General features: G+C 39.8%; 2 protein-coding genes across 7 annotated transcripts in view; both read right to left on the bottom strand.

The window, feature by feature from the left end:
* Positions 1 to 3,220: 3,220 nt before the first annotated feature.
* LOC129726715 (USP6 N-terminal-like protein) overlaps positions 3,221 to 20,007 on the bottom strand; it is a 29,211-nt gene continuing 12,424 nt past the window's right edge. For 2 of the 5 annotated variants that reach the window (XM_055683733.1, XM_055683732.1), the window contains exons 2-5: positions 7,792 to 8,761; positions 7,401 to 7,721; positions 7,144 to 7,336; positions 5,194 to 5,656 (exon numbers count right to left, since the gene is read on the bottom strand). In XM_055683733.1, the coding sequence (XP_055539708.1) occupies positions 5,307 to 5,656; positions 7,144 to 7,336; positions 7,401 to 7,721; positions 7,792 to 8,637 (1,710 nt within the window). In that variant the 5' untranslated portion in view covers positions 8,638 to 8,761 and the 3' untranslated portion in view covers positions 5,194 to 5,306. Of the gene's footprint in view, positions 3,804 to 5,179; positions 5,657 to 7,143; positions 7,337 to 7,400; positions 7,722 to 7,791; positions 8,762 to 20,007 lie in introns of those variants that run through there. The other 3 variants (XM_055683735.1, XM_055683734.1, XM_055683736.1) reach the window with 3 other exon arrangements.
* Positions 4,062 to 4,915, bottom strand: LOC129726716 (uncharacterized). Of its 2 annotated transcripts, XR_008728387.1 has the most exons (2): positions 4,255 to 4,915; positions 4,062 to 4,201 (listed from the first exon to the last, which is right to left on the bottom strand). XR_008728387.1 is itself a non-coding variant. In XM_055683737.1 (1 exon), the coding sequence occupies exon 1, from the start codon at positions 4,913 to 4,915 to the stop codon at positions 4,319 to 4,321; it is 597 nt and encodes a 198-aa protein (XP_055539712.1). In that variant the 3' UTR covers positions 4,222 to 4,318. The 2 variants fall into 2 exon arrangements, 1 of the variants encoding a protein (XP_055539712.1); XM_055683737.1 differs by lacking the exon at positions 4,062 to 4,201 and having other exon boundaries at positions 4,222 to 4,915.

The following is a 20,007-nucleotide window of genomic DNA, read 5'->3' as shown; positions in this document are numbered from 1 at the left end:
CTAAGATGGCAGCCCGATCAGCTGTAGGAATCGCAAACTTGGTAAGGTAGCGTACCGAAACCTTTCTTCAACCACGAACAACGAAATTAGAAATACGGAACGGATCAATCGGCAAAGACCTAGGGTACGTACACGGGAAAAGGTTAAGTTTAAGTAAAGGTGAGTGCTGGGAAATCAGAAAACAAGAGTCATCCGGTGGAGGCCCGTAGATGACCGTATATGCGTGTTGAGGATTAAAGGCAAATTCTTCAACTACAGTTTAATCAACACCTACGCACCGAAAAACGACAAATCTGATGAAGTCAAAGATGAGTTCTATGACAAACTTGAGCGAATCTGTGACGAGTGCCCAAAACACGACGTAAAAGTCCTCATCGGAGACGCAACCGCACAGGTTGGGAGGGAGGAATTCTTCCGTCCGGTCATTGGAAGGCATAGCTTCCACTTGTCAACCGATGAAAACGGTCTGAGGCTGATAAACTTTGCCGCGGCCAAAGGAATGGCCATATGTAGCTCCTATTTTCCACGTTTAAATATTCGAAAACACACCTGGATGCATCCAAATGGATGTTCGGTCTTTTCGGGGACCAAACATTGACTCTGACCATTATCTCGTCGTTTGTATGATCCGCACACGGTTGTCGAACGTGCTGAAATCTCGCACAGAGAGGACGACGCGTTTCAACATTCAGCGGTTGAAAGTTGATGGCGTGGCAGCAGAATACGCCAGAGAGCTAGATCAACGGATCGCAGAACAGCAGAAAGAAGGAGTGGAAGATATAAATGGGCTGTAGAGCAGTATCCATGGCGCCATCGAAACGACTGCGAGAGAAGTGGTAGGTACGACGCGTGGAAGACAGCGTAATGGCTAGTTCGATGCCGAGTGCCAGAGAGCCACAGATGAGAAGAATCGTGCCAGAAGCCGCATGCTCACTGCGGCTACGTGTCAGAACAGAGAGGTACAGGGGAGCAAGAGCTGCCTAAACTAAAACTCACCGTCGGAAGAAGCGCGAGTACGAGGAGCAGCAGCTCGCCAGCGCAGCGGACAGCTATGCTCAAAACGACATGCGAAGATTCTATAGAACTGTCAACAGAGTCAGAAGCAGGAATTTCCCTGTGCCGGTCATGTGTAATGACAAGGACGGCAACCTGCTTACTGATAAACTGACGGTTGCAGCCAGGTGGAAGGAGCATTTTCAGGCGCTATTGAACGGTGGGGAGCCGGATGGACAGAGCAGGAACAGGATGACGATTATGAGTGACGAACAAGCTGTGGAGCCACCAACACAGGGGGAGGTGAAAAAGGCGATTAGTGAGCTAAAAAACGGCAAGGCTACAGGGAGGGACTGTATCCCGGCCGAACTTGGAAAAGCGGGAAGCGAGCGGCTGTACTATGCGATCCACCAGATAATACTAAGGATCTGAGCGGATAAACAAATGCCGAACGGCTGGTTGGAAGGCCTCATATGCCCTATCTATAAGAAGGGCCATCGATTGGATTGTGGCAACTATTGAGGCATAACGTTGCTCAAATCCGCATATTAAGTGCTCTCCCGTATCCTGTTCTTCAGATTGAGACCATTAACGGAATCCTTTGTTGGCGAATACCAGGCTGCTTTTCGACAGGGGCGTTTCACGATGGATCAAATCTTCACCCTGCGACAGATCCTCGATAAGTTCCGGGAGTACAACTTACCGACTCACCATCTGTTTGTGGATTTCAAGGCGGCATACGACTTAGAGAAAAGAAACGAGCTGTGGCAGATCATGCTGGAACCCGGTTTCCCTACGAAACTAATTAAGCTGAGTCGTATGACGCTGGAAGGATCGAAATCATACGTGCGGATAGCTGGCGAGACATCAGCCGCTTTCGTGACGTTAGATGGACTGAAGCAGGGGAAAGCGCTCTCTAACTTGCTGTTCAACATCGCTCTTGAAGGTGCAGTACGAAGAGCAAACGTGGAAAGAAACGGTACGATCATCACGAAATCTCACATGCTTCTTGGTTTTGCAGATGACATCGATATCATCGGTATCAACCGTATCGCCGTGGTGGTGTCCTTCGTACCTTTTAAGAAGGAAGCAGCGAGATTGGGACTTGTCGTTCACTCTGCCAAAACGAAGTACATGGTAGCTGGCAAAGAGCTAGAGATGGTCGGGTTTCGGGTTTGAAAATTTTCGAAAGTGTCGGGTTCGGGTCGGGTTCGGGTTTAAAAATGTTTGAAGGTGTCGGGTACGGGTCGGGTTCGGGTTTGGTGGAAAAAACATTGTCGGGTTCGGGTTTGAAAGTGTCGGGTTTAGGTCTGAAAACCCGAAACCCGACTATATCAATTAGCATTTTTATAAGATAATGATGTCTAATTTCATGCAACTGTAAAAATCACTAACATTTCAACACCATTCGAGGCTCAAAGCTTCAGGGCAACCTCGAATCGATACAAAAAATCGACCTCTTCAAAAAACATCTCGGGTTCGGGTCGGGTTCGGGTTTCACAAAAATAAAATTTTCGGGTTCGGGTCGGGTTCGGGTGTGATCGAAAAAAAAAATCTCGGGTTCGGGTCGGGTTCGGGTTTGATCGAAAAAAAATTCCCGGGGTCGGGTCGGGTACGGGTTTGAAAAAAGCCAAACCCGACCATCTCTACAAAAAGCGTGGGAGTCCCCGTGGTGTTAGTGCTGAGGTGGAGATAGATGGGGAACGATTTGAAGTGATTGACGAATTCGTTTATCTTGGTACGCTTGTGACATGTGACAACGATATGAGCCGTGAAGTGAAACGACGAGTTGCAGCTGTGAACAGGGCCTTCTACCGTCGCATCAAAACAATTAACGCCAATACAAAATTATACAGCTCGCCCGTTTTCATAACAGTTGTCCTCACGGTGAGTGCCTTGGCGATTCTCTGACATACAGGTTCACTAGGCCAGAAATGGCCGACGACTTCGAATTTTCAAAAGCACAAGACTCGGAAACATTTAACAGGTTCTCAGTGATAACATTATTTTTTGTTTGCATCATCACATAAAATGGCGTTTTCACAGGTGACGCATTAACCATTACCGAGTCTTGTAGCTTTGAAGTTTGCAACATCAACGCGGTTTTACCTAAAATTTGTGGTAATGTGGGGATTAAACACAACCAGCGAGTTGCCAGATAGCGGAATAAGTTGATTGCCAAAACGCCTTCGGAACCGAAATTAGGGGACTTAGCTCCACCCGGAGATTTTGATTCACAGTCACTGTGATGTGTTTTATTAAAAACCAAGAATGAAATACAATATTGTCATACCAAAAGTAATTTTTAATGAACATGTTATCATCCGTTTATTGCTGTTACTGTTGAATATAGAGATGAATTGCTCATGCTTAGGATGGCAATTGAGTCTTTCAAAATGAGGCTTCTATTTTGGCAGTGATGGTTCTCCATTGGACGGCTGATTCTCGAAAGAAACCATTTGTTTGCGCAAGTTTTTTCGCTATAATTTACACCGAGATCTGCTTCTCTGTGACTTCATCGTCATCTTCGTCTTCAATTACTCCATCAATGGTGGTGAAACCATTCGGGATCACCATATCGTCGCTACAGGCTGTAACTGGATTATCTCGGTCCCGGACCATGTGTGTCGATGCGACACTAATACTGTCATCTAATACATTTCCTCTGAGACCAAGCAGTGCGGTGCTTCCATTCTGTGGCATTCGGAAAATATCACAGGTGCGTTCGTAAGAAGTTATACTGATGTCGTTTGTTGATGTGACCGACGTTCCAGTGAGCGAGTTCTTCGTTATACTGCCATCATCGTTATCTGTTAAATGTAGAATATGTGTGACCAAACAATCAAGAAACCCAAAACAAAAACTGGAAGATTTCTTACCTCTACATATGCAACAACAAAAAAAAAAACATGCAACGAACGTAATTGCAACTAAATGTGCTGATACATAATTAAACTAAGGATGTTTCGGAACAAGTAACATTATAAGAGTTTTAAAACAAGCGATCATGCATTGTTCTGAATTTGTTTTTTTTTATCCAAAAAGGAACATTACTAGTTTGTTCAACTATTTGTACATAATGAGTTACAAATAAAAATGCAGCTAAACGGCTACGGTCTCCTCGGCTTCTACACATTACAATTTGGGTTTCCTCTTTAGGATTTTTGTAGGAATCTGGCGGAATGGATGACTATGCCTAAAGGCACTTCTAATATCAAAGGGTTAAGATTGCAGATCAATTCATGTCGTTTTATTTGTTACCTTAATTTTGCCGACAGAAATCTCAAAATTTATACTATTCATGTCGTTCTAATTGACTGGTATTTCAAAGGCAAATTTCGGGTGTCGTCAAACAGGTGCATTCGGATCGAAGCTGGGGAGGAAAAGGATTTCGGTAGCATTCCGAGAACGAAGGGACAGGCGCCTTCAATTTAATGCAATTCCGAACTGCCTTGGGCAGGTCACACTTAGGTGGAAACTTTGCCTTATGACATCCTGGAACACCGATTCGAGGACACAGGTCGGTCTTGACTTTCACACATTCCAAAGCTTCCACGCTTGGTGCCGGTTTTGAACACGCTGGTCGAGATGCCATAGCACGCTTCTTTCGCCGAGGTACTTTGTGTTGCAAAGTATCGTCACACGAAAATTCCTTGGGAGTTGGTGGATCTGGGCATGCACGCCACGTCTTGGGACTGGATACCTTATCGCATTTCGGTTCTTCGATTTCGGGTTTTCTTAACGCGCGTTCTGCACAAACTTTCTGTTGGCATTCCTTTCGCTGGCTAAAATCGGTGAGGCCATTGTCGTGTGAACCTTTTCCCTTTGAAGAAAAAGGACGAGTCTTGAAAACCTTGCCAACTGCTTCTATTTGTTTAATCGTCGGGACTCCTTTGGGCGCTTCACTTAAAATTTTGAACATTTTGCTGCTTCGTTAGCAAATGTTGAAATCTGACTTGTTTAATTGAATGGTCGAAATCGAATGAAAATTTTTGCCTCGTTCCTACGCACCTGTTGACAACCAAAGACTACTAGATGAAGCATCTATTTTATATTAGAATTATCTACCTATATTGGCATTTGATGTCTAACATTAACCCTAAAATTTTATCTTACCAGCTAGAATAATATACTGCGAAACATATTAAAACATCGAGCTCATGCTAGTGCGTACATTATACGTATCTTAAAGCCTAGTAATTTCCTCAATCATGGTATCACAATTCTCATCGAACGAGTCGATTATTACGAGTGAGTTAAGGCTGGTCGCTAATGACGTGCTGGTGTCGAGCGTGGTGAAGCTCTGAATCGTTCTAAGCGATGACATACTGACACCTTTGTTTTCCAATATTGGCCGAAACGGCAGTACAACCCACGCACACATACACAAACACAGACAGATAGTGCCGTGTTAAGAAAGTTTTCAGAATATCGGATGTTTGAAAAAACCCCAGTTTGGTGCGTGTTTGTGCCGAAACGATGTACACCAGGTGGTTCACCGTAATGAAAACAAAATAAGATAAAGAAAATAAATGATAATTATAAAATACTACTGACATTAAACTGAGGATGAAATAAAGCATTAATAGTAAACGATTACCAGTACCTTTACCCAAAGGATATAAACGCCGAATCCGTGGTGTTAGGAGAAATTGTTGGTGAACTGCGGAACACACCGAAAACGATCGATCGATAGTTATAGTAAAGTTGCATGCAAAAAAATATTAATTAGGACAGAACAGCCACCATGGGCTAATAGTTGAGAACTAAGGCACTTAACGACAAAACAATGCAGAAACAAACTATAACATATTAACAAATCAATACACAAAGCAAAACAGCTATTGAAAGACTAAATTTACAAAATCACTTATGATAACAAAAACCAATATTGCTGGATGCTGTGGCAATTGTTCTCTGTCACCGGAATTGACAAATTGTAAACACGCAATAGAACTTTGAAATCCGAATATCTTTCGAAAATCGATGCAATGAACATCGACTTCTTACAATATAACAAACACAGTTTAAACATATCGTTTGTTTTGTTGGCATAAATTGAACTTTATATAAACAATCTGGTCGAGTTACAGATTTAAACGTTTAAAAAACTATAAAATACGAAGAACTAAGAACGACTGAAATTATGAAGGCACTCCTAGGATTGATAAAACTTTAAAAACAGCAAAATAATTGCTTTCTTTATTGAAAATTATACGGTTATACCCTCAACTCCTTGTAGTACAGGCTTTTGTGTTTCAGTGTTTCGTTTTTTATTGATATCGGCTTAGGACACATACTGTTACTAGCGTCAGTAGGGTCTTAGGGCCGTGGCATTAGCTAGTTAGGTTAGTTAAGTTAATTCTGGCAGCACAATATACTGCTATTAGTTTAGCATTCCTGAATCTTTTAATGCGGAAGTAAATGTCGTAAATATGCAGTGTTGGGAACCATTTTACTAAATTTCATCACTGTTAACAAATCAATTTGCTCTTAGCGAAAAGCGAATATTTACCTAATCTAAGCTAGCGATTAGTATTTATTGATTTGCAACACTGCATTCAGAGTGGCAGATTAATGAAAAGCGGGGGTGGAATTATGTTAGCCCACCAATGAAAATTTTGTCTTCTACCTTACTGAGTTCATAATGTTCATTGACACCTCAGCAGTTGTTTGATTTACAGGATCAATTAGCGAACATTATTTAATTAAAAAAAATAATAATTAATTAGTACCTAACTATAAAGTTCCTTCCCTTCTTCCATTATTGATTAGTAACTTATTGTTCTTCGATGCTCGATGCTCGCTTTTGTGAATGAATGAATAGAATCTGAAGATTTCCGGCAATTTGACATGAATGGTATTGTGAATGTGTAGAACGTAAGTGCACGCCATTACCAACCATATTTACATCACGTGAATTGTTCAGAATCATTATATTAATGATATTTACTTTAAACACATCTATAGCTAGATTTAGTCAAATTATAACCAAAATAAAATCAAAGAAGGAACGCAATGTTGCATTGAGATACATTATTAGCAGCACACACATGCTCAAAAACAAGTAGAAGCTACTAAAACGCTAAAAGTGACTTTCCAAATAGCTCGCGTGGCTTGAAAGCGACCGTAAAGAAGCCAGTGACGTACCTGTGTGCAGGTTACTTATCGTGTCCTCGGTAATATCATCGCAATCCCGCTCGGTGCGGTCATCCTCGTCGTTTTCCTCATGCCGGCTATCGTTCTCTTCTTCGTCGTCTTCATTTTTCGATTCACTTCTGTACAGTACGGTCTGTCTTAATTCCGTTTCCTTTTCGGTAAACTTTTCATTTCGATGACCAATCTAAATAAAAACAGTTTATCGTTGCGTAAAGCATGCTAAATAAACGGTTACCAAAATAATTTACCTTCGTTTCCAAACTGGGTTCGATAAATTGTCCGAATGGATATTTTGGCGATTCGGTTGGCGGTGCTGGCGGTAGTTTGTCCAGGTTTAGTTTTTTGAGTTCGTACATCGCCAGCTGGAGAGTCTTTATCACAGTATCATCATCGTATCCAAACTGTTTGTACAATGTTATTTGTAGGAATTCTGTTATTTGATCCATGTCCTTCATTCGCAACAACTTTCCACGGTTGATTTTTAAGATGGTGTAGGCCATCGCCGTCAGGACTCGCTCACCGAACAGCATGTATATATCCCATACTCGCAAACAGAGGCTAAATGGTATCTGCAAATTATAAATCGATTGTCATACTGCTACCTATCAACTGAAGTTGTATTAGTTTAATTTTACTCACCCTCTCAATGAAAATAACAAAAAACCACTTCAATGAGTACAATACGGAATCCACTCCATGTTTATCTAAATGCTTCTTTACTTTGGGCATACACTTTGTTAAAATCTTGTCATGGTGCTGCAAGAACCGCATCAGTTTAGGAAAACCTTCCACGTACAACCCGTGCATGGCATAGCGTTCGTTCGAGAGAAGTGCGTTCAGTGCCCAGAATGTATCCTCTTCATCAAAGTACATCAGTAAAACACCAGCCACCGTCGACATACCCTGGCAGTAGCCCACTTCCATGTTGTACATGCTATAAGCCGCCAGAACTTTCAGTAAACTTTGCTGCTTTACACTATACCGCTCGCGATAGTTGATATGATTTCGAAATTGTCTATTTACGTCCATATCAATTTGTCGTATATCAGGACTATACAAACGAGCAAATTTGAGCATTTTATCATAAACACCCGGATTTTCGTCTAACGCTTGTTGTATGTTTAACAACTTTCTCCAGATAGCAGCACGCAGCCTATCCGGTATCCCTTTCAGCACTCTTCGCTGCAGACGCTCCTTCGTGTCTGCGCTGTTCCAGTTCTTTAACATTTTGAGCCATTTTTTAGACCGTTCCATCTCAATCTGCTTGCGCCGTCCCGCATCCAGATCATCCCGCACCAGGTCGTCTTTTTCTGGGTGCAGAAACCCATACCGATCGGCTTGAGTGTATATCTCAAATGCCGGATCGTCCCAGGCGTCGACATCAACATTCTTCCTACCTCGATCGTATCGCATGAAAATTGCCTCGCGTTCTTCATTGGCACGCTCTAGCAGGAGCCGCTTGTTTACCGGATCGTCCTCATTCATTATTTTCCGGTTCTACCTTTGGCTTTTCTTTTTTTCCTAGAAGCATCACCGATTTTTTATTGAGCATTTTCCCATCAGTCGCTCGTGGTAGTCAACCTTGAATCAAACTCCTCAGCGTCGGACTCTGCAATGAAACAAAAGCGGGAGCAATATGAAAATAATGGTATATATTTGTATATTCATTATCGCCAACATTCCATCGCGTGGTGATCATACAATTAAGTGTTGAACGTCTATAAATAGTCAGAACGCAGTAGCCGCAAGCTAAGGGTTTCTTTTGGAAAAATTCAAAATGTATTGAAGCATTTCTGGTTTATTAAGTGAACACCAGCTGCTTGCAGCTCATCCATTAAGCGTGACCTTGAATTATAATTTTCATTGGACGTCAGCTCGATAGGATGTGTTCTAGGGTCGGTTAAAACTTTTGTAAAAATTTTTGTTTATACCCTGCCACAGCAACAACCTTTTTCGTCCAATAAATAACGGCACGCTACACTGCCACTTATCACCAGAGTTAAGGCACCGACCAAAGCCGAGTTTCTGTGGCGATCGAAACGGTCGAAAACAAACTAAGATTTTCTTACACAAAATGTACAAAACAAACAATTCAACTGATCATAATTCACCTTAATTTCAGCAAATAAACAACATTAAACGAGATTTCACGATAGAAGATTACGAACAGAGAAGGTTCTGTATACCACAATTGGTTCACCAATTTTATTCCTCATAATTTCCATGTTTATTGTTGCACAGAAAGCAATAGTGGATATTTTATACTGAATTCATAAGGCACTACGATTGTGATCAGCAGCAATTTTTACGCTCATGCGTGTTCCGACTATGAGTTGCGTTGAAACGAAACGACCTTCACCGGATCACGTTTCTTTCGAAGTAGCCATAAGCAGCAGGTACCTACCAGAAAGTAATAGTTTTGTTTTTTTTTTCTGTGTTTTGCAATCATTTGGTTACACACTGCTTAGCAAATTTGGGCAACCGGTAACTTGGATAACGGTGCGAGTCGAGCTCATTCCGTTCGCTATTGGCGTCAAGTCAGATCAACGATGGAACACTAAATGTACAATGGATTAACCGAAGCTTGGGTATGCGGACATTTCATGAGACTTAATTGCATTCGGACGGTGATGGCACTTGTAACGTCCCCAATAAAATGAAACAAATCTGTACGATTTCGTTCAGTTCTTTTGGTCTGCGAATCATGGGTGATAGATGAAGGCAGATACCATATCAGCAGACAGTCGCATAGGGAGAAAAAATACGAGACATTGTTTCCACAATCACGTGCAATATTCACTAATGGTTTGGATTGAATTTGAGTTTTGTCTATTCTATGAAATCTCTTGGAATCTTTCTATCTTGGAAGAATCTTTAAATTTTACAAAAATCACAGTACATTTGAAAAAGGCATCGGACATAATTGCAATAACAATCGGGTCGTAGTTTTGATGCTACGACGACTTGCTTGCAGTAAACAACGAGAAATAACAATAAGTTAATTGCATTGAAGCTGCGCTCAACCGTAGAAACTGCCATTACAGAGTTACCTTGAAACGCATGTTAAACGATGTAAATATTAGGAAGCACAGACAGCATAAATCATGTTAGGTCAATATACAGCAAGAAATCAACAGATGGATTATTTAAAACATTAAGTTATTAATGTAGTGTTTGATTTTTCGGTTATACTACTCAGATGTAGGGTACTGTAAAACGTTCGTTTTTGAGTTTCGTGCTTTTTCTGCACCGCTAACTTTATACATTTTTGCACGAGGGTTATATACCGCGCCAAATTAATCTGTGTTATATGAGGAAACTGTGCAACTTTAGTTTTCCCTCCTAAGACTGGTTTCCGAGGTGTTGAGGGCGGCTATTTTTGTATGAAATTGACGTGGCAATTAGGTTACAACATTCCTTTCGACAAGAGTTACATACATTTCATGCGAGATAATAAAATACTGAATCAATAAAAAATTTGTAGAGTCCATACACCTACAATATTGCCAATATATATTAGGTACTTCTCAATCTTGTACACTAAAGTCGCTTTTTACGCGGGGGATACGTGCCGCGTAAAAAAAACCGCGTAAAAAAACCACGTAAATTCCGGAATCCGCGTAAAAAAACCGCGTAAATTCCAGAATCCGCGTAAAAAAAGCCGCGTAAAAAGCGACTTTAGTGTATTGTTGTCCCGTTGAAAGGCTGCCAATATTTTTTCAAAACAAATAAACGTCGCTTAAAAAATGTGTTCTTTTGAACAAAAGCAAATAATCAAACAGTTCATCGATTTTGTAGATATAAGTGAAAATTTTTCAGGACAATGGCCAATACTAATTTGAGAATTGTTGTTGCTAACGTACACACAGCGATTTTCTCCTCGATTATAAAAAGCATTTTACATTATGTGACCCAGTTTTTTCACTGGTAATTTTCCAGTAATGTACGCAGAAAACTTCTTTTGTCATTTGTTAAGGGATACAAAAATAATAAAACAAAATTGTTGATACAAGTTTCCCACCTCATCCCTTGTGAAGTATTTCTAGGGATTAACAAATGCTATTTTTGATGACCGCACCTCCATTATCTTGGCGACGACTTCGGCATCACAATTTTAAACAACGGTGAAATGACACGTAACCTGAAATCATCAGCGTGTCCATGCGCTTTAGATTTATCTTCATGTTTGACATCGCTACGGTTGGATTGCACATGGAAGGTAATCCTTGATCCCCACGGTAGCCATTTACCCATTCTTACTTCAGTCACGAAAGAATCAATTCGATCTTCAACCTCTTTGAGAATACAAACTCGTTGGTTTTTGACGCCACGTTGAAAGCCCAAACAAAAAATATCCTGGCGGGACGGCATCCTTAATTCGGCACTCGGGACTTGAAATCAAGTTTAAAAGCTTGATCCGAACCCAGGAACGCCGTTATTGGTGTCGGTTTGTAAACGGAACGTCGAGAGAGACGATGAGCACTTTTTGGAACATTCAGCCTGTGGCTGAAAGCCACCCTAATAAAGTAATAGAAAAAAAACTTTTTGGAACACAGCCAGAAGAATGCGAAATCGTATAACGGTCAACGACAGCGATGAGTCTTCAAGTTGGAGGATATTTGCTTTTGCCAGGAAAGTAGGTCCGGACTCTGTTCCTGCCCAAAACATTGTTCGCGATGCGTCTCCGAATCGTGACGCGACCTTTTACGGTGGCAGAACTTTCAATTGCTTTCCAGTCCTGTAACAATAACGCGCTCGGATTGGATAGGATTAAATTCAACTTGTTGAAGAATCAATCCCTTTCGTAATGACGAGCCGGTTGGAGATGTTCTAAGAGGAATATCACGTGTTACAACAATTTTAGTGAAGTGGTGGTTAACGAAAAACCAAACGGTCGAATCGAACGTGCTTCAATAATTTTAATATAACTTTTGTTTTAGACAACATACATCTCTGATTTTGACGTATTTTGTGTAAAAAAAACGTGATTTTGTGTAAAAAAAACGTTCTTTACTTATTCAACATGGGCTTCCGAAAAACCATAACTTGAACCGTTTTCAACACCATCATGTAAATAGTGGGCCGGTCTCAGCGGAAATAACTCATATCGAAACATCAACTGCTACAAAATGTTCTATGCTGACGGATCAATTCTCGATGAGCCGGATTCGGTCGATCGATCAATCAGCTCCAGGGCGAAGAAGTTGTCTCCATTCAATTCGGTCCATGGCTGCAGCTCGCCAGCCATATTGTCTGCGGAGGCCCCGCAGGTGGTCTTCCACTTTATCGAGCCTTCATGCTCTCCGGCGCCTCGTCGCTTTGTTTCAGTAAAGTCGTTATCGACAACCATTTTCACCGGGCTGTCGTCTGACATCCTTACGACATGCCCAGCCACCGCAGTCTCCCGATTTTCGTCGTTTAAACGATAAGGAGTTCTCCCAGTAGCTATAGACTGTTCCGAAAATTATAAATACATCTTCTTTCTTGAATAAAACAAAAAATACAGGATTTTTCGGGACATTTTATTCTGAAATATAGATAATTAGTGTTTTTTTTCCAGTTTCAATTCAAGTTGGGATTATTTTTCGTAGGATACGCGAATTCTCTAACTTTTCTCTTAACACTACTCGTAAGCTTTTGCACAGTGTGTTCTCCGACCATTTTTACCATTTTAAGCCAATCTTTTTTAAATTTTTCAACAATGTCCGCTGGTTTGACATATTTCCTCAGCTTTGCCTTGGTCAAAGTCCAAAAAGTTTCAATAGGGCGAATTTCAGTGCAGTTTGGTGGATTCATCTCCTTTGGGACACATGTGACATTATTTGTTTCATACCACCCTAATGCATCCTTAGAGTAATGGCAGGAAGCAAGATCGGGCCAAAAGATTGGAGGATTGTTATGCTGCTTAACCATGGGTAACAACCTTTTCTGCAAACACTCTTTCACGTAAATTTCACCATTCATTGTGTCATTCGTAATGAATGGACGAGATATTTTCCCACATTCACAAATGGCCTGCCAAACCATTACCTTCTTGCCGAATTTTTCGGTGTAAATGGCTTTCACTGGTCCAGGGACATCCTTTCCCTTCGGTGATGTATAAAATTGCGGTCCTGGCAGAGCCTTATAGTCCAGTTTTATGTAGGTTTCGTCATCCATGATAACACACCCCACTTTTTTGGTCAGAAGTTTGTCATAAAGCTTCCGAGCTCTCGGTTTCACAGATTCAGCTTGTTTTGGATTTCATTTTAGCCGCTTGTGCTTCCGACGGGTCTGCAGACCCATTCTTCCCTTGGCACGCATAACGTTACTCGCCGAGGTTCCAAGCTTTCTCGCCACATCTCGTACTGATACTGAAGGATGCCGCTTGTAGTATTCCTTGAACTTTTTGTCCATTGTGGGATCAACAGGCCCGGGTTTTCTACCACGTCTTGGGGCATCAGTAAATGTGCACTCTTCACAATACTTCCGCAATGCGGTTTGAACTGCTCCGACACTTATACCTTCTTCTCTGGCTAATTTTCTTATAGAAAGACCACTCACGGTGCCCCATTTGTGCACAATTCGCTTTCTTTGCTCGGGAGAAAGACCACGCAATTTTAAAATTTCGCACTAAATGTTAGAAAAAATGACAGCATCTGTTTCTTTTGGATGTAAACAACAGGACGCAGCCAACGTTTGGTTGAATACTGCACGTTATTTAAAATGACGGTTCATCGTAAGTGTATTTATAATTATTGGAACGGTCTATAATGTAACTTGTGGTTTATCCGCCTGCACCATAATCCATCTTCCATCTGCACTTCACCACAGATGGTACGCAGCACCTTTCGTTCGAAACCTCCAAGAACGCGTTTGTCCTCCACGAGCGTGATCCAGGTTTCGTGGCCGGACAGGACTACCGGTCAGCGCCTTGTAGATGGCCAACTCCGTGCGGCGGCGGATTATTCCGACTCCGGAGTCCAAAGTAGGCACGATTTACTGCCATAGGCGTGAATGAATTTCTCTGCAAGTGTTGTCAGCAGTCATCTGTGAGCCCAGTTACACAAACTCGTCTACCACTTCGATTTCTTCACCGCTAATATAAATTCGTCGTGGGAGGTTGAGACTGGCTTCTCTCTCTCTCTCTCTCTCTCTCTCTCTCTCTCTCTCTCTCTCTCTCTCTTGCTCTCTCTCTCTCTCTCATGTAATGTCCGATGAATATGGTACACTCGAATTACATTCTAGTGTTGAAACACTAGAAGCTATGTTAAATAAAAGCATTAACAATTTTCGACAAAAATCGTTGCAATCCTCAATTGCTACGATAAGCTCTCTTTAGAGCCAAAAAGTTAGCAATTAAGTTAGTTGTAAGTTTACTTCCCCTTTTAATTCTATAGTATATGGGTCCATGGAAACCAGTAACCGACCCTTAAGCCTACAATTCGAAAACGCGTGCAAAATTCAATCGAGCCAAGCGAACAAAGACGTTTTATTAGAATCAAATTACCAGTAGTAACCAAGAGTCAGCGGATTTAGTTAATTGAATTTCAAATAAAATTCATGCCAGTATTGCGCAGTTAAATTCTGATTGGCAATTGAAGTCTATGCAAATGATAATAGTTTTTGTTTTATCACAAAATGTGTTGCGGTGCAATCTGTATGTTTCCACAGAAAAGAAATAAAGTTATTTCATCACACATCCTAGTTTGTTTGTTTTTTTTTTTATCTCAAAACACGCGACTGCAATATTTTTTTTTTTAAATCCACTTACGAATCGATGCTTGGCAGTGTGCTGATGTATAGGCATGGCGATATTTATTGCATGGTTGTTTAGAAGACTTTTTCTTGTTTGTTTGTGATTGGAAATAGATTAGCCGACATTTAGCGCTTGTTTCCATGAACATTACTCCAATCTCCAATCTTCTCTGCTACCAAATAAAACTTTAACAAATGCACATTTGATAATCACTTTATAAAATAAACAATTATTCGCGAAAAAGTTGACATTGAATATAATGCAGACACTTCCAACAACAATATTAACAAAAGGTACAATTGAAATTCTTCAATGAAATTATTATTCCAACAACTTTAAGGTTTCATTCAGCCAAGCATAATGATCGTTGGTATCAAAACCAAAAAAGGAAACTTTTTTGCAAAACTTTATTCGCACTTAAATCAATTTAAACTATTGTTTGATATTGAATGAATTGTAAAAACGTTATTATTTTGATACACATACATGTTATACTACTTTATATTATGATTGAAACATTGGCGAAAACAAATTTTCATGTCTCATTCATTACGAATATCTTCAATATCATTTAAATATAAAAAAATGCGGAAACTGAAGCTTTCACTTGGAATAATAGATAATCATATGTTTTCACTTAACAACAAATGAAACCAGCTTTGTTCTATAATAATACTAACATAGATAATTTCATAGTCTATGACACGATATTGGTCGCGTTCACAAAAATCGGGCTCGTTTTCATACATTTACTAAGAAATGAAAGTTCCACACAAGTGTGCATACCAACCTTAAGCCGAATTTAATTTGCATGAGAAATACCTAAATGGAAATTAAAATCACCATGTGACTAATATCTAACTATAAGAGGTAAAGGCCATTTCAGTGGTATCCGGACCGGAGTATTCAACTAAACTCACGGATTCTGTAACCAAGTATATTCTGATTGTTTTTTCTCATCTTCGTTTTTATAGATTACGCATAATACAAAAATATTAAGGAAAACTAAAAAGCGCATAAATATTTCACATTATGTAACTATACTAGTGCAGATTTTTAAAGCATTCGAATCTTTTATCTATAGCACCAAGGAAACTTTATTGCAAAACTTTATTCGCACTTAAATCGGCTAAAACTATTGTTTGATATTAAATGAATTGCAAAAACGTTGATATGAGAAATTATCACTTCAAATTCCTTAATCTGCAAAAATGTCATGAATAATGCTGACTGGCTTAGCTGAATTTAGAAGAAGGTAGCAATTCATGAGTCAGGTAAGAGAAGCATATTAACAGCTGTTGATATTTACTAGTGATGGGAAACTTATCGATAATATCGATAAATGATGGTCATCGATATTATCGTTAATTTTTTGCCGTTAGCGATAATTATCGATATTATACGGGTGAACACAAGTCAGTGCGGCTGGTTACTGGAGGAGACCCAAAAGAAGGAAACCTCACCTACCCTACCCCAGGAGTTGCTTCTGCCGCTAGGTATTTGTTGGGTGCTGCTATTCGACAAGATTTAGCATTGTTGGGGGTGGTGCGGGCGAACCTTTAGCCCCGGGTGTCACTGAGTTTCTGAGAAATAATGGTAACTAATAAGGTATTTATAGATTTTAGTTTCCTAAGAACAGATGACTTCGACAACTTAGTACTGGAGAACTTTAAAAAAATATCCAAACTTTTTGCACCATCTCATAAAAAGCAATAATACGAAATTGTAATAAAATGCTTAAAGTATCTGTTACCCAACAAACAATTTTTAGTTCCACTAAAAATCCAAATCAACGAAATTGTTGCGCAAAAAATATCCTGGGGTAGACAAAATAATTGGGATAAATAAAATTCTCTCGAATTTTAAATGGCCAGAACTTTACGAAAAATGAATCAATTTTGATAACCGGTTTCATTTCACAGTATTATATTAGTATTACTTGGGAACTTGGTGTGACCAACCTACACCGAAAATGTTTCGGATTGCAAGAGTGTGTGTCAAAGTGTACATTTTTGCAACACATAGAACGTTTTAGGCAACTATATTGTCTATCTAATATACTTCATTTATTTTCTAAAATTATTTTTTGTTTTTAAAATTATATTTTTTTCAGAGTAGGATCTTTAACTCAATTTTTATATTTTTGAAGGAAAGTTCAGATAATTTTTACTAAAATATATTGATTCATAAGAAAAAGGTTCAAATACAGTTGGGTTTTCTTAGGCGGGGGATACATGCCTCGTGAAAAAACCATGTTAATTCAGAAATCCGTTTGATAAACTGCTTTAGTTCAAAAAGTCGCGTAAAAAACCACGTTTATTTGAAAATCTGCATAAATAACCTTTTAGAGAAAATCCGCTTGAAAATAATCTGACCTTTTTAAATGTTAATCCAGATAAATTTTCAAACGCAAGTTTACAAAGTTGCTTGGTTTAACAAGACCTACACACCCACAATGTTCGATTGAATTCTGCTACACACTAAAAATTTATTGCCGGGTCTCGGTAATTTTTGCCGAGAACGGCACCACTGAGTGCTCGGTTTAAAAAATAATGACAGCTGTCATATTTTTTCGTAAATCTCGGTTCAACCTTACTGAAATCTCGGCATAAAATAATACCGAGCTACCACTGCCGAGATTACGGATATTTTGTGCTGACGACCAACGACCCTGCGCGACAAGAAGCTTCAAAGGATGCTGAAGAGGAAGACCGAGGCAAAAGTGGCTAAATCGCTGCGTGCACTTGGCCGAGAGGTTGGTGTATGCTCTAAAACAGTAAAAAAGCATCTAGAGAACATGGACATACATGCAGGAAGCGGCAGTCCCGTCTACTGGTCTCGGAGCTGCAGGCAATGACGCAGCGACAGCGGTTGAATAAGATGGTCAAGTCGATTTTCCCGGCGAATCGCGACGCGGCAGTGGTATTGGACGACTAGACCTATCTCACCCTGGATGGCAACGACTAGCAGGGCTCTTCGTATTTTACCTCCCCACGAAGGAAGTGAGCACCGAGGTAAAATTTATTTCACAGCCCAAGCTCCCAAAGAAGGTGCGGCTGTGGCTGACGATCAGCGAGAAAGGGATGTTAAAGTTGCTCTTCTTTCGCTCCGGGCTGGCCGTGAACGAGGAAATTTATAGTGCGAAGTGCCTGACAGAAGTTGCGACGTTCATCAAGAAAAACCATAAGCGCGAAGACACGGTGTTCTGGCCAAATTTGACGTCGGTCAACTACTCGAAGCGATCGTTGGAGGAGATAAAGCGGCTGAATATCGATGTGGTACCGAAGTCGGCGAATCCGCTCAATGTCCCCCATCTACTTCCCATCGAGAATTTCTGGACAAACTTGAAGCGCAAGACCTATTCCAACAATTTTGTCGCGAAAACGGTGGAGGAATTAATAAAAAAAAACGAAGAAAGAGCCATGGTGAATGTTCCGGTTAACTGCCGGAAGGCTGCACGCAAGGACGTAATATTTTTTTGTGAGGAAGCTAACATGATGACCTTCCATGGGAAATTTATTCAACTCAATTATCTGTCATAGTTTTTTTTCATCACCATCTGAAATAGTTTTTTTTCATCGCCATCTGAAAATTTTTTTTTTACCGCAAACGTTATGCTGTCAAATTATCGATACTTATCATACTTATCGATAAAAGCCCCGGAATTATCGATTGTTATCGATGTGCGTTTTGGGCGATACTTCCCATCACTATATTTACATCAAGATTTGATCCGGTGGGGTGTCCATACTCTACCGAAAGCTTGCACCTTATAAGTCATGTTTTTTTTTAAACTGATTTATTTGTTGAATACATATTTTTTAAAGGCTATCTTTAAAGAAAATAATGAATGATAGAAAATGAACCACGATGGTATAATCACCACATTAGATAAATAAATTTTAATTTTGGGATGTTGAAACTAAAATTCTCAGCTTATGGTTTAGGGCATCGACACTTTAATATGGTTTAGAACAGTTTTTAAAGGCAATGCAGGGTGGCAAAAAATTATTCAAAATAATTTTCTTGAATTTCCGTAACATTCCCGGAAGAGCCTATTTATTTTCCCTGATATTTCCAGCTATTTTTTTCAAAAACATAATTTTTAATTTATTTTTCTCCGTCAACCATGCCAGTTAGTATTGCATTTGCATGTATTGCAACTGATAGCTCTACCATTCATTACTGATAGCAATCTGATGACTATTCTTGATCGCGGTAAAAGGTTGTCACAGGTACCATTCTTATATAATTTTAGCGCAAAATGAGTTGTTTTCCTTTTCTAATTGTTTTAAATTTTCTCTGATATTCCTTGATCGTAAAAATATTCACTGACATTACCTGATTTTCCAGTTTTTTCAGGTTTTCGCACCCTGGAATCTTAAGCACTTCCTTTGTAAAAATTGAAACAGTTCAAGAAAAAAATCTGCGTTGCTTTATGGGAAGTGGCGGTTGTCAAAGTTTTTATTGAACATAGTATGTAAGATCTGACATAAGAATCAATGTTGCTCGTGAGTCAACAAACATGTGATCAAGAAAATTCTACTTGGTTCTTTTCGTTGCATTTTTAAAGAAAGTTTACTCAATTGATAAAATTCTAATGATAACCTTGCCTTAATCTGTAATTCTTCATTCTGTCACGCACTGCTCAGGCTGTCACTCACTGCTATTTAACGTACTTCCTAATAAATGATTAATTATTGATAGCAGCAGGTAAGTCTATAGAAGCCCGCGATATTCATTTTTGTACACCTTGGTCATCGATTATATACCCCTTGGAAGATATACTGTTGAATTAACGTTTAAAAATATTGTTTGCTTCTCCGTTGTTTGTCTTCAATATTGATTGAAAAACTCTTTTGCCTGCCAGCTGACTCCAAGTTGGATGGCATAAGAATCGGAACCGTTCTGACTTACACCTGCCGTTTCGGTCACGCTTAATTACACACTTGCTTAGTCACTGCGGAGCTCTTGCACCACCTAAAAATATTTTGGGAAGTTCTCGTCTACCTCAATGCCAAATAAAAATTTATATCCGAAGGCGTTATTTATTAATTTTATCATGTTGTGATTATTACAAAATTACCGCAAATCAACTCAAATTTTGCACTGACTAG

Source organism: Wyeomyia smithii, chromosome 3 (assembly GCF_029784165.1).
Source record: "Wyeomyia smithii strain HCP4-BCI-WySm-NY-G18 chromosome 3, ASM2978416v1, whole genome shotgun sequence".
NCBI lineage: Eukaryota > Metazoa > Arthropoda > Insecta > Diptera > Culicidae > Wyeomyia > Wyeomyia smithii.
The sequence above is the reverse complement of the archived record's forward strand: the minus strand, read 5'-3'. Positions and strand labels throughout refer to the sequence as shown.